The following is a 14,450-nucleotide window of genomic DNA, read 5'->3' on the forward strand; positions in this document are numbered from 1 at the left end:
TAGGAGAGGGTGTATTGCTAAATAAGTAACTACTGTAGCTGAAGAACAGCATCTTATGTGAGGCGGGAAAGAGACCAGGAGGAGGGTTTGAGATTAAATTAGGAATCCCAGTCTTTGGTTATGCATGTATGCTTAAACTACCAGACAAGGTTTAAAAATATGGCAAGATAATTTTCAGTCAATAGGAAGTCCAGGGAACAAAGCAACATTTAGGTTTTTGCTAATTATGTAAATACATTTTTAATTAGGTTTGCAATATAATTTTATGTACAAATGCTCAGCTACCAAGCCGTATTGTGCTTAGCTTGCAAGGATATACAGTTACAGAGTGCAACATTTACAGTTACACAGCGTAACAAAAGTAAAATGTTACAATTGTAACAGGAATAAATGAAACACTTAAGTGTCTTCACTGGTAAAAAATAATATAAATTAAAGGTGAATTGAAAACATATTTGGATGAAAATACAAAGAATTCAAAACCAATGAATATACAATAACCAGTGAATATACCCTACAATGAGTTATTAAAATGTTGCAACTTTGTGGACCACCCAAAAGAACAGCTGCTGTTTCTCAAAGAAAGCTAATTGGAATTTGAAAAAACAAAACCTCATTTAACTTTGTTCCCCAGTCTCTCTTACATAGCATAGTTAGAATTACCAAACTAGTTGTTGTTTCCGTGTTGATAGGAGTGAGAACAATTGTATAGGACTTGTAGTAGACAAACAGAGACCGAGGACAGGTCACGCGTCTAGATGGGTCACAGATGTAGTTGTCAATCTCAATCCTGAAGTTATATCGAGGAACAATTTCTTTAACCAAAACATAGGTGCAATTTTCTTGGAAACTGTAATATTGTCCATCAAATGTGACATAATGAGGATCTCCCCATCCAGAGCAAATACCTGTGAGACAAAAAAAAAAAGACAATTCAATCACTTATCAATACCGGGGTAAAAAAAAGTATTTTAATAGAAGGAGTGAATGTGGATTAGTCAAAATAATTTAACTTTTGGTTTTTACTTACATTCACATTCATAGTGAAAGCAGCAACCAGACTCGTCGTAGACCTTCACTGGTGGATATCCATTTTCACACACAGGCACGTCAACATTCCCACAGGCCACAAACGTTTTTATAATTGTACCATTCACACACGTATCAGTTGAGCAGTTGTTTGGCTTCCAAGACTCACCATTCTAAAGTGGAAATGTATGGTTCAGTCCAATAAGTAAAGAACTATTATCGATCTGTACTACAATAGCTAATAATTAAAACTTCACTAAAGTTATTAGTTACCTTTCTTGGTGGATCAACATATGGACAGTTTATGGGTGGAGTTGGTGTGGATGTGGGTGTCGGGGTTGTGGTAGAGGTAGCAGTATTGGTAGTCATTGGACTTAAAGTTGGTACTGTCGTAGCGGTTGATGGTGAGGTTGTAGTTGTAATTGGAGTTGTTGATGGGGTTATGGTAGGGGTAGATACCAGGGGTGTAGTTGTTACTGTAGTTGATGGGGTTATGGTAGGGGTAGATGTTGGTGTAGTTGTTTCTGTGGTAGTTGATGGGGTTATGGTAGGGGTAGATGTTGGGGGTGTAGTTGTTTCTGTGGTCGTTGATGGGGTTATGGTAGGGGTAGATGTTGGTGTAGTTGTTTCTGTGGTAGTTGATGGGGTTATGGTAGGGGTAGATGTTGGGGATGTAGTTGTTTCTGTAGTGGTAGTTGATGGGGTAATGGTAGGGGTAGATGTTGGTGTAGTTGTTTCTGTGGTAATTGATGGGGTTATGGTAGGGGTAGATGTTGGGGGTGTAGTTGTTTCTGTGGTAGTTGATGGGGTTATGGTAGGGGTAGATGTTGGGGATGTAGTAGTTTGTGTAGTAGTAGTTGATGGGGTTATGGTAGGGGTAGATGTTAGTGTAGTAGTTACCGTAGTTGTAGTTGATGGGGTTATGGTAGGGGTAGATGTTGGGGATGTAGTTATTTCTGTAGTAGTAGTTGATGGGGTTATGGTAGGGGTAGATGTTGGTGTAGTTGTTTCTGTGGTAATTGATGGGGTTATGGTAGGGGTAGATGTTGGGGGTGTAGTTGTTTCTGTGGTAGTTGATGGGGTTTTGGTAGGGGTAGATGTTGGGGGTGTAGTTGTTTCTGTGGTCGTTGATGGGGTTATGGTAGGGGTAGATGTTGGGGGTGTAGTTGTTTCTGTGGTAGTTGATGGGGTTATGGTAGGGGTAGATGTTGGGGATGTAGTTATTTCTGTAGTGGTAGTTGATGGGGTTATGGTAGGGGTAGATGTTGGGGATGTAGTTGTTTCTGTGGTAATTGATGGGGTTATGGTAGGGGTAGATGTTGGGGGTGTAGTTGTTTCTGTGGTAGTTGATGGGGTTATGGTAGGGGTAGATGTTGGGGGTGTAGTTGTTTCTGTAGTGGTAGTTGATGGGGTTATGGTAGGGGTAGATGTTGGTGTAGTTGTTTCTGTGGTAATTGATGGGGTTATGGTAGGGGTAGATGTTGGGGGTGTAGTTGTTTCTGTGGTAGTTGATGGGGTTATGGTAGGGGTAGATGTTGGGGGTGTAGTTGTTTCTGTGGTCGTTGATGGGGTTATGGTAGGGGTAGATGTTGGTGTAGTTGTTTCTGTGGTAATTGATGGGGTTATGGTAGGGGTAGATGTTGGGGGTGTAGTTGTTTCTGTGGTAGTTGATGGGGATATGGTAGGGGTAGATGTTGGGGATGTAGTTGTTTCTGTAGTGGTAGTTGATGGGGTTATGGTGGGGGTAGATGTTGGGGATGTAGTTGATTCTGTAGTGGTAGTTGATGGGGTTATGGTAGGGGTAGATGTTGGTGTAGTTGTTTCTGTGGTAAGTGATGGGGTTATGGTAGGGGTAGATGTTGGGGGTGTAGTTGTTTCTGTGGTAGTTGATGGGGTTATGGTAGGGGTAGATGTTGGGGGTGTAGTTGTTTCTGTGGTCGTTGATGGGGATATGGTAGGGGTAGATGTTGGGGATGTAGTTGTTTCTGTAGTGGTAGTTGATGGGGTTATGGTGGGGGTAGATGTTGGGGATGTAGTTGTTTCTGTAGTGGAAGTTGATGGGGTTATGGTAGGGGTAGATGTTGGTGTAGTTGTTTCTGTGGTAATTGATGGGGTTATGGTAGGGGTAGATGTTGGGGGTGTAGTTGTTTCTGTGGTAGTTGATGGGGTTATGGTAGGGGTAGATGTTGGGGGTGTAGTTGTTTCTGTGGTCGTTGATGGGGTTATGGTAGGGGTAGATGTTGGTGTAGTTGTTTCTGTGGTAATTGATGGGGTTATGGTAGGGGTAGATGTTGGGGGTGTAGTTGTTTCTGTGGTAGTTGATGGGGTTATGGTAGGGGTAGATGTTGGGGATGTAGTTGTTTCTGTAGTGGTAGTTGATGGGGTTATGGTAGGGGTAGATGTTGGTGTAGTTGTTTCTGTGGTAATTGATGGGGTTATGGTAGGGGTAGATGTTGGGGGTGTAGTTGTTTCTGTGGTAGTTGATGGGGTTATGGTAGGGGTAGATGTTGGGGATGTAGTTGTTTCTGTAGTGGTAGTTGATGGGGTTATGGTAGGGGTAGATGTTGGGGATGTAGTTGTTTCTGTAGTGGTAGTTGATGGGGTTTTGGTAGGGGTAGATGTTGGGGATGTAGTTGTTTCTGTGGTAATTGATGGGGTTATGGTAGGGGTAGATGTTGGGGGTGTAGTTGTTTCTGTGGTCGTTGATGGGGTTATGGTAGGGGTAGATGTTGGGGATGTAGTTGTTTCTGTGGTCGTTGATGGGGTTATGGTAGGGGTAGATGTTGGTGTAGTTGTTTCTGTGGTAATTGATGGGGTTATGGTAGGGGTAGATGTTGGGGGTGTAGTTGTTTCTGTGGTCGTTGATGGGGTTATGGTAGGGGTAGATGTTGGGGATGTAGTTGTTTCTGTAGTGGTAGTTGATGGGGTTATGGTAGGGGTAGATGTTGGGGATGTAGTTGTTTCTGTAGTGGAAGTTGATGGGGTTATGGTAGGGGTAGATGTTGGTGTAGTTGTTTCTGTGGTAATTGATGGGGTTATGGTAGGGGTAGATGTTGGGGGTGTAGTTGTTTCTGTGGTAGTTGATGGGGTTATGGTAGGGGTAGATGTTGGGGATGTAGTTGTTTCTGTAGTGGTAGTTGATGGGGTTATGGTAGGGGTAGATGTTGGGGATGTAGTTGTTTCTGTAGAGGTAGTTGATGGGGTTATGGTAGGGGTAGATGTTGGTGTAGTTGTTTCTGTGGTAATTGATGGGGTTATGGTAGGGGTAGATGTTGGGGGTGTAGTTGTTTCTGTGGTAGTTGATGGGGTTATGGTAGGGGTAGATGTTGGTGTAGTTGTTTCTGTGGTAATTGATGGGGTTTTGGTAGGGGTAGATGTTGGGGGTGTAGTTGTTTCTGTGGTAGTTGATGGGGTTATGGTAGGGGTAGATGTTGGGGGTGTAGTTGTTTCTGTGGTCGTTGATGGGGTTATGGTAGGGGTAGATGTTGGTGTAGTTGTTTCTGTGGTAATTGATGGGGTTATGGTAGGGGTAGATGTTGGGGGTGTAGTTGTTTCTGTGGTAGTTGATGGGGTTATGGTAGGGGTAGATGTTGGGGATGTAGTTGTTTCTGTAGTGGTAGTTGATGGGGTTATGGTAGGGGTAGATGTTGGTGTAGTTGTTTCTGTGGTAATTGATGGGGTTATGGTAGGGGTAGATGTTGGGGGTGTAGTTGTTTCTGTGGAAGTTGATGGGGTTATGGTAGGGGTAGATGTTGGGGATGTAGTTGTTTCTGTAGTGGTAGTTGATGGGGTTTTGGTAGGGGTAGATGTTGGGGATGTAGTTGTTTCTGTGGTAATTGATGGGGTTATGGTAGGGGTAGATGTTGGGGGTGTAGTTGTTTCTGTGGTCGTTGATGGGGTTATGGTAGGGGTAGATGTTGGGGATGTAGTTGTTTCTGTAGTGGTAGTTGATGGGGTTATGGTAGGGGTAGATGTTGGGGATGTAGTTGTTTCTGTAGAGGTAGTTGATGGGGTTATGGTAGGGGTAGATGTTGGTGTAGTTGTTTCTGTGGTAATTGATGGGGTTATGGTAGGGGTAGATGTTGGGGGTGTAGTTGTTTCTGTGGTAGTTGATGGGGTTATGGTAGGGGTAGATGTTGGGGATGTAGTTGTTTCTGTGGTCGCTGATGGGGTTATGGTAGGGGTAGATGTTGGTGTAGTTGATTCTGTGGTAATTGATGGGGTTATGGTAGGGGTAGATGTTGGGGGTGTAGTTGTTTCTGTGGTAGTTGATGGGGTTATGGTTGGGGTAGATGTTGGGGGTGTAGTTGTTTCTGTGGTAGTTGATGGGGTTATGGTAGGGGTAGATGTTGGGGGTGTAGTTGTTTCTGTGGTCGTTGATGGGGTTATGGTAGGGGTAGATGTTGGGGATGTAGTTGTTTCTGTGGTAATTGATGGGGTTATGGTAGGGGTAGATGTTGGGGGTGTAGTTGTTTCTGTGGTAGTTGATGGGGTTATGGTAGGGGTAGATGTTGGGGGTGTAGTTGTTTCTGTAGTGGTAGTTGATGGGGTTATGGTAGGGGTAGATGTTGGTGTAGTTGTTTCTGTGGTAATTGATGGGGTTATGGTAGGGGTAGATGTTGGGGGTGTAGTTGTTTCTGTGGTAGTTGATGGGGTTATGGTAGGGGTAGATGTTGGGGGTGTAGTTGTTTCTGTAGTGGTAGTTGATGGGGTTATGGTAGGGGTAGATGTTGGTGTAGTTGTTTCTGTGGTAATTGATGGGGTTATGGTAGGGGTAGATGTTGGGGGTGTAGTTGTTTCTGTGGTAGTTGATGGGGTTATGGTAGGGGTAGATGTTGGGGGTGTAGTTGTTTCTGTGGTCGTTGATGGGGTTATGGTAGGGGTAGATGTTGGTGTAGTTGATTCTGTGGTAATTGATGGGGTTATGGTAGGGGTAGATGTTGGGGGTGTAGTTGTTTCTGTGGTAGTTGATGGGGATATGGTAGGGGTAGATGTTGGGGATGTAGTTGTTTCTGTAGTGGTAGTTGATGGGGTTATGGTGGGGGTAGATGTTGGGGATGTAGTTGATTCTGTAGTGGTAGTTGATGGGGTTATGGTAGGGGTAGATGTTGGTGTAGTTGTTTCTGTGGTAATTGATGGGGTTATGGTAGGGGTAGATGTTGGGGGTGTAGTTGTTTCTGTGGTAGTTGATGGGGTTATGGTAGGGGTAGATGTTGGGGATGTAGTTGTTTCTGTAGTGGTAGTTGATGGGGTTATGGTAGGGGTAGATGTTGGTGTAGTTGTTTCTGTGGTAATTGATGGGGTTATGGTAGGGGTAGATGTTGGGGGTGTAGTTGTTTCTGTGGTCGTTGATGGGGTTATGGTAGGGGTAGATGTTGGTGTAGTTGTTTCTGTGGTAATTGATGGGGTTATGGTAGGGGTAGATGTTGGGGGTGTAGTTGTTTCTGTGGTCGTTGATGGGGTTATGGTAGGGGTAGATGTTGGGGATGTAGTTGTTTCTGTAGTGGTAGTTGATGGGGTTATGGTAGGGGTAGATGTTGGTGTAGTTGTTTCTGTGGTAATTGATGGGGTTATGGTAGGGGTAGATGTTGGGGGTGTAGTTGTTTCTGTGGTCGTTGATGGGGTTATGGTGGGGGTAGATGTTGGGGGTGTAGTTGTTTCTGTGGTAGTTGATGGGGTTATGGTAGGGGTAGATGTTGGAGATGTAGTAGTTTCTGTAGAAGTAGTTGATGGGGTTATGGTAGGGGTAGATGTTGGGGATGTAGTTGTTTCTGTAGTAGTAGTTGATGGGGTTATGGTAGGGGTAGTTGTTTCTGTGGTAGTTGATGGGGTTATGGTAGGGGTAGATGTTGGGGATGTAGTTGTTTCTGTAGTGGTAGTTGATGGGGTTATGGTAGGGGTAGATGTTGGTGTAGTTGTTTCTGTGGTAATTGATGGGGTTATGGTAGGGGTAGATGTTGGGGGTGTAGTTGTTTCTGTGGTAGTGGATGGGGTTATGGTAGGGGTAGATGTTGGGGGTGTAGTTGTTTCTGTAGTGGTAGTTGATGGGGTTATGGTAGGGGTAGATGTTGGTGTAGTTGTTTCTGTGGTTATTGATGGGGTTATGGTAGGGGTAGATGTTGGTGTAGTTGTTTCTGTGGTTATTGATGGGGTTATCGTAGGGGTAGATGTTGGTGTAGTTGTTTCTGTGGTTATTGATGGGGTTATGGTAGGGGTAGATGTTGGTGTAGTTGTTTCTGTGGTAATTGATGGGGTTATGGTAGGGGTAGATGTTGGGGGTGTAGTTGTTTCTGTGGTAGTTGATGGGGTTATGGTAGGGGTAGATGTTGGGGGTGTAGTTGTTTCTGTGGTCGTTGATGGGGTTATGGTAGGGGTAGATGTTGGTGTAGTTGTTTCTGTGGTAATTGATGGGGTTATGGTAGGGGTAGATGTTGGGGGTGTAGTTGTTTCTGTGGTAGTTGATGGGGTTATGGTAGGGGTAGATGTTGGGGATGTAGTTGTTTCTGTAGTGGTAGTTGATGGGGTTATGGTAGGGGTAGATGTTGGTGTAGTTGTTTCTGTGGTTATTGATGGGGTTATGGTAGGGGTAGATGTTGGTGTAGTTGTTTCTGTGGTAATTGATGGGGTTATGGTAGGGGTAGATGTTGGGGGTGTAGTTGTTTCTGTGGTAGTTGATGGGGTTATGGTAGGGGTAGATGTTGGGGATGTAGTTGTTTCTGTGGTAATTGATGGGGTTATGGTAGGGGTAGATGTTGGGGGTGTAGTTGTTTCTGTGGTCGTTGATGGGGTTATGGTAGGGGTAGATGTTGGTGTAGTTGTTTCTGTGGTAATTGATGGGGTTATGGTAGGGGTAGATGTTGGGGGTGTAGTTGTTTCTGTGGTCGTTGATGGGGTTATGGTAGGGGTAGATGTTGGGGATGTAGTTGTTTCTGTAGTGGTAGTTGATGGGGTTATGGTAGGGGTAGATGTTGGTGTAGTTGTTTCTGTGGTAGTTGATGGGGTTATGGTAGGGGTAGATGTTGGGGGTGTAGTTGTTTCTGTGGTCGTTGATGGGGTTATGGTAGGGGTAGATGTTGGTGTAGTTGTTTCTGTGGTAATTGATGGGGTTATGGTAGGGGTAGATGTTGGGGGTGTAGTTGTTTCTGTGGTAGTTGATGGGGTTATGGTAGGGGTAGATGTTGGGGATGTAGTTGTTTCTGTAGTGGTAGTTGATGGGGTTATGGTAGGGGTAGATGTTGGTGTAGTTGTTTCTGTGGTTATTGATGGGGTTATGGTAGGGGTAGATGTTGGGGGTGTAGTTGTTTCTGTGGTAGTTGATGGGGTTATGGTAGGGGTAGATGTTGGGGATGTAGTTGTTTCTGTAGTAGTAGTTGATGGGGTTATGGTAGGGGTGGATGTTGGTGTAGTTGTTTCTGTGGTAATTGATGGGGTTATGGTAGGGGTAGATGTTGGGGGTGTAGTTGTTTCTGTGGTCGTTGATGGGGTTATGGTAGGGGTAGATGTTGGGGATGTAGATGTTTCTGTAGTGGTAGTTGATGGGGTTATGGTAGGGGTAGATGTTGGTGTAGTTGTTTCTGTGGTAATTGATGGGGTTATGGTAGGGGTAGATGTTGGGGGTGTAGTTGTTTCTGTGGTAGTTGATGGGGTTATGGTAGGGGTAGATGTTGGTGTAGTTGTTTCTGTGGTAATTGATGGGGTTATGGTAGGGGTAGATGTTGGGGATGTAGTTGTTTCTGTAGTAGTAGTTGATGGGGTTATGGTAGGGGTGGATGTTGGTGTAGTTGTTTCTGTGGTAATTGATGGGGTTATGGTAGGGGTAGATGTTGGGGGTGTAGTTGTTTCTGTGGTCGTTGATGGGGTTATGGTAGGGGTAGATGTTGGGGATGTAGATGTTTCTGTAGTGGTAGTTGATGGGGTTATGGTAGGGGTAGATGTTGGTGTAGTTGTTTCTGTGGTAATTGATGGGGTTATGGTAGGGGTAGATGTTGGGGGTGTAGTTGTTTCTGTGGTAGTTGATGGGGTTATGGTAGGGGTAGATGTTGGTGTAGTTGTTTCTGTGGTAATTGATGGGGTTATGGTAGGGGTAGATGTTGGGGGTGTAGTTGTTTCTGTGGTAGTTGATGGGGTTATGGTAGGGGTAGATGTTGGTGTAGTTGTTTCTGTGGTAATTGATGGGGTTATGGTAGGGGTAGATGTTGGTGTAGTTGTTTCTGTGGTAATTGATGGGGTTATGGTAGGGGTAGATGTTGGGGGTGTAGTTGTTTCTGTGGTAGTTGATGGGGTTATGGTAGGGGTAGATGTTGGGGATGTAGTTGTTTCTGTGGTAATTGATGGGGTTATGGTAGGGGTAGATGTTGGGGGTGTAGTTGTTTCTGTGGTCGTTGATGGGGTTATGGTAGGGGTAGATGTTGGTGTAGTTGTTTCTGTGGTAATTGATGGGGTTATGGTAGGGGTAGATGTTGGGGGTGTAGTTGTTTCTGTGGTCGTTGATGGGGTTATGGTAGGGGTAGATGTTGGGGATGTAGTTGTTTCTGTAGTGGTAGTTGATGGGGTTATGGTAGGGGTAGATGTTGGTGTAGTTGTTTCTGTGGTAGTTGATGGGGTTATGGTAGGGGTAGATGTTGGGGGTGTAGTTGTTTCTGTGGTCGTTGATGGGGTTATGGTAGGGGTAGATGTTGGTGTAGTTGTTTCTGTGGTAATTGATGGGGTTATGGTAGGGGTAGATGTTGGGGGTGTAGTTGTTTCTGTGGTAGTTGATGGGGTTATGGTAGGGGTAGATGTTGGGGATGTAGTTGTTTCTGTAGTGGTAGTTGATGGGGTTATGGTAGGGGTAGATGTTGGTGTAGTTGTTTCTGTGGTTATTGATGGGGTTATGGTAGGGGTAGATGTTGGGGGTGTAGTTGTTTCTGTGGTAGTTGATGGGGTTATGGTAGGGGTAGATGTTGGGGATGTAGTTGATTCTGTAGTGGTAGTTGATGGGGTTATGGTAGGGGTAGATGTTGGGGATGTAGTTGTTTCTGTGGTAGTTGATGGGGTTATGGTAGGGGTAGATGTTGGGGGTGTAGTTGTTTCTGTGGTAGTTGATGGGGTTATGGTAGGGGTAGATGTTGGGGGTGTAGATGTTTCTGTGGTCGTTGATGGGTTTATGGTAGGGGTAGATGTTGGTGTAGTTGTTTCTGTAGTGGTAGTTGATGGGGTTATGGTGGGGGTAGATGTTGGGGATGTAGTTGATTCTGTAGTGGTAGTTGATGGGGTTATGGTAGGGGTAGATGTTGGGGATGTAGTTGTTTCTGTAGTGGTAGTTGATGGGGTTATGGTAGGGGTAGATGTTGGTGTAGTTGTTTCTGTGGTAATTGATGGGGTTATGGTAGGGGTAGATGTTGGGGGTGTAGTTGTTTCTGTGGTAGTTGATGGGGTTATGGTAGGGGTAGATGTTGGGGGTGTAGTTGTTTCTGTGGTCGTTGATGGGGTTATGGTAGGGGTAGATGTTGGTGTAGTTGTTTCTGTGGTAATTGATGGGGTTATGGTAGGGGTAGATGTTGGGGGTGTAGTTGTTTCTGTGGTAGTTGATGGGGTTATGGTAGGGGTAGATGTTGGGGACGTAGTTGTTTCTGTAGTGGTAGTTGATGGGGTTATGGTAGGGGTAGATGTTGGTGTAGTTGTTTCTGTGGTTATTGATGGGGTTATGGTAGGGGTAGATGTTGGGGGTGTAGTTGTTTCTGTGGTAGTTGATGGGGTTATGGTAGGGGTAGATGTTGGGGATGTAGTTGTTTCTGTAGTAGTAGTTGATGGGGTTATGGTAGGGGTGGATGTTGGTGTAGTTGTTTCTGTGGTAATTGATGGGGTTATGGTAGGGGTAGATGTTGGGGGTGTAGTTGTTTCTGTGGTAGTTGATGGGGTTATGGTAGGGGTAGATGTTGGGGATGTAGTTGTTTTTGTAGTAGTAGTTGATGGGAGAGTTGATGTGGTAGGTGTTGGGGTTGTGCTGATCAGACAACTTGTCACTAGATATTGATGTGGTCCATCAATTTCGCATTTGGCCTCAACACAGGATCCATTAATATAATATGTAGTATATATGGTAGCTCCAACTGGGTAGGTTGTTCCGTTATAAAAGCAACCACAGCTGTAGGTAATGAAGTCAGTGATTCCGTTTTCTGTGCAGGTGCCATTAGTACAGGTCCCATCCCCGTTATCTGTATGCACGGTCGCTCCATATGGGTATGTTGTGCCATTGTGGAAACACTTGCAAGCTGCAATATGATTTTAAGTTATTATAATGTGATTATCTTGACACGATACCATCTTGTTAATGTAGGCTGATGTTGAAGGTTGTATTACCTCTCTAATGAAAATGAAAATGCTTACCACTCTTGTCGGGGGTGCAAAGGGTTTTAGTTGATGAGCAGCGACTTGAGAAAAATAAGTTATTCAGTAAGAAAAATAATGTGGGCGATTACCTTTTTTCCATTTTACACGTCTTTGTTTCTATTACAAAAAATTACCAGGCTGCTTGCCAACCTTATTGATGAACAAGTAAAATATTAACAACTATTCATTGTGATTTGAAAGTGCAAATATTTATATGGTCACAATAAGAAAGTAAAATAAGTGAAATGGTGGAATAACCACCGTATGCAGTGTGATGACATGGACCAGAAATATGTCTGATACAAACCGTTAAATACTATGAAAGATACTGTATATATGTATAATAAAATGTTAACATAGAAACATACCATGTATAACAGTTCTTGTCAGAAGGCATAACCTCCTGATCCTTGTAATGATTTCCTTTTCCGTCATAGCAACCACACTCTGGCTCAGTGACACATTTCATAGTGCTTTCTTCCAAATAAGGCTGGTCCGAAGGGCATTTTGGATAGCAACCTTTGGAGGCAAACAGCAAATGTAATACAGGACACAAATTAGAACAAAATGTGCTATGTATATTCCATAATGTACATTTCTTTAATCATTTGGAATGTGAAGGGTCTGAATGAGATGTTGAGGAAATATCAGTTACCTTCCAGTGCAGGGATCTGTTTTGAGCATGTTCCTTCTGGATTCTGGCAGGTCTTCATACAGGGGTAACCACAAGGCTTATAGTGCCACTCACACTCCCCATCGGGGTTGTAGAAATCACAGAATAGAGCTGATAAAGGAAAACCATTAAATTTCAACCAGGGTTTGAAAAGAAGATTTCTGGGAAAACTATGACTTGTACATGTAAATCTCAGATTTTGCCCCTGTAGTAAAACTTAGTAAACAATTAAAAAAATACAGCTCTCGAAAACATTAAGAGACCATTGCTCCTTTTTATTTCCTTTCCAAAAAAGTTGAAAAGGAAGTTTTGGAGTAAGGAACAGAAGGGTTGAAATTAAGAGACCACCGCAAATTGAACGCTTCTGTTCCTCACTCAAAACAGTGGTCTCATAATTTTTTCCGGAGCTGTATGTGAATTTTCAGCCAACTAAAAAAATCTACTTTTATATAAACAAGTAAATGACTCACGGCAGATGTCTGGCGTTCTCCAGCGTATGCAGGTCCCCGCCTCGTTACAGGCCTGGGCGTAGGCTGCTACAGCTGTACAGAAACACTCACAGTCTCCCCCAGTGTCACAGGCACACGAGTCCCTGACACACTCATCATGATATGGGGTGGGGTCCACCTTTCAGGGACAGGCAATTACACATACCTATTTATTAGTTTGATCAACGCAATCACTTGCTAGTTCCACCGACCACAGGTGTGCTATCAACAATTATCTGTTTATTATTACTTATTATTAATGATCTAGTGTATTACTAATGATCTAGAGCAGGGGTGGGCAATTCATTTTTACAAGGGGCTTAATGAGAAACCTGAATTGTGTCAGAGGGCCACACCAACGATAACTTGAACTTCATTCTGATCAACTTTCTTCTATTGTAGAACGCACTAAATTATATATTTTGAATAGCTGGTACTGATAATCGGAAGAATAAAATTATTCTGTAAATATTTATATTAGGCAATGTGAAATGGTGGTGTATAGGTCAAATAAGAAAACAAAAGCAATTATTGAATCAGTGCAATTTTTTTTTTACTTAATCTCCACAAACAATGAAAAACAACAAACAATTTACCAAGTTTATAGAAAAACAATAACTTGTAATGTTTTCCACCTCATTTTACCTCTTCAGTGAGAATAATCCAGTCTGTTCTGGGCTTGAACAAGGGCATTGAAATCTGCCTGAATGTCTGAGGTGGCTATGCGAAGGACAGCTGAGAGGTGGTCATCAGTGATAGAGGATCTGTGTTTGGATTTGTTGAATTTCATCACTGAGAATATCTGTTCACATACACAGGTAGATCCAAAGAGGACTAGAATCCTCTGAGCATGCCTCCTCAGGTGTCGAAAGTTCTCCTCTTTGAGGGAGGACCTGAGGTGAGACTGACCTGAACTTCGCTCGGATGAAGTTAACTGTTTTAGTTACAGCATCAACAACATGGTTCATTTTTAACACTGTCTTACATAACACTTCCTGATGTATAATACAATGCAAAAATGTCCATTTCTGCAAAGGGTTCATTTCTGTCACTTTATCCTGCATTCTCTTTAAAAGTCAACATTTTTCCCAGTCAGATTTGGAAAACCGTCTGTTGTCACACCTGCCAGCTTGTCCCATTTCAGTCCTAACATGTTCAAACATGCATTTACCTCTGTGAACAAGTAATTACCAGTGGTTGTCCCTTTCATTGACTGCATAGCTGCCAACTCCTCTGTGATTTGAAAGTCTGCAGTTATCTCACGTATGAAGATTAATAGCTGGGCGGTGTCACGTACATCGCAGCTCTCATCCAAAGCCAGAGAAAAATAGTCAAAGTCGGCCGCTCTGTTCTTCAGCTGAAGCTCCAAGTTTCCAGCGATGTCCTCAACCCGCCTCGTTACAGTGCGTCGGGAGAGTGACACGTTCTCAAATGCGCCCTTTATCTCCGGGAACAACAACGCAACAGAGTCCAATAAGCACTCCTTAATAAACTCTCCGTCAGAAAACGCCTTACTTTTTCTGGCGATTTTGTGAGAAATGACATAACTTGTCCTGACGGCTGCATCTCTGGGGGTGTGAAGTTTCGTAAAAAGTCCTTGTTGGGTTTGCAGTTTTGCTAGCAACGCATCAGACTCCCACGCGAGCTCTTCATCAGACACATTTCTGTATTTATCCTCATGCTTGGTCGTGTAGTGGCGATTCAAATTATAATCCTTTAACACAGCGACCTGTGTACCACAGATTACGCAAACGGCTTTAACTTTAATTTCTGTAAAGAAATACTTGGCAGTCCATGTCTTGTTGAAAACACGGCATTCGTTATCATCTTTTCTTAGCGTGAGCCGACATCTTCAGGGTAACCTGGCTAGCGTCACTTGTCGCTTTTCA

At 43.6% G+C, this 14,450-nt stretch overlaps 2 protein-coding genes across 2 annotated transcripts in view; both read right to left on the reverse strand.

Moving 5' to 3' along the window:
- Positions 1 to 4,644: 4,644 nt before the first annotated feature.
- On the reverse strand, positions 4,645 to 9,213 carry LOC117593327 (mucin-2; the record flags this gene model as incomplete). The annotated part of the gene is made up of 2 exons (XM_034288129.1): positions 4,645 to 5,036; positions 5,634 to 9,213. Coding segments are annotated over 2 exons (3,972 nt in total), but the record flags the coding sequence as incomplete, so codon positions are not given.
- A 1,704-nt stretch (positions 9,214 to 10,917) lies between these two features.
- Positions 10,918 to 14,450, reverse strand: part of LOC105008375 (mucin-5AC-like) — a gene marked incomplete at its 3' end in the record, with an annotated part of 142,025 nt that continues 138,492 nt past the window's right edge. Inside the window, exons 26-30 of the mRNA XM_034288128.1 lie at positions 12,544 to 12,700; positions 12,056 to 12,184; positions 11,769 to 11,919; positions 11,398 to 11,441; positions 10,918 to 11,282 (exon numbers count right to left, since the gene is read on the reverse strand). Of these exons, the coding sequence (XP_034144019.1) occupies positions 10,918 to 11,282; positions 11,398 to 11,441; positions 11,769 to 11,919; positions 12,056 to 12,184; positions 12,544 to 12,700 (846 nt within the window). The remainder of the gene's footprint in view (positions 11,283 to 11,397; positions 11,442 to 11,768; positions 11,920 to 12,055; positions 12,185 to 12,543; positions 12,701 to 14,450) is intronic.

The sequence above is a fragment of the Esox lucius genome, chromosome 19 (genome assembly GCF_011004845.1).
Source record: "Esox lucius isolate fEsoLuc1 chromosome 19, fEsoLuc1.pri, whole genome shotgun sequence".
In the NCBI taxonomy this organism is placed as follows: Eukaryota; Metazoa; Chordata; class Actinopteri; order Esociformes; family Esocidae; genus Esox; species Esox lucius.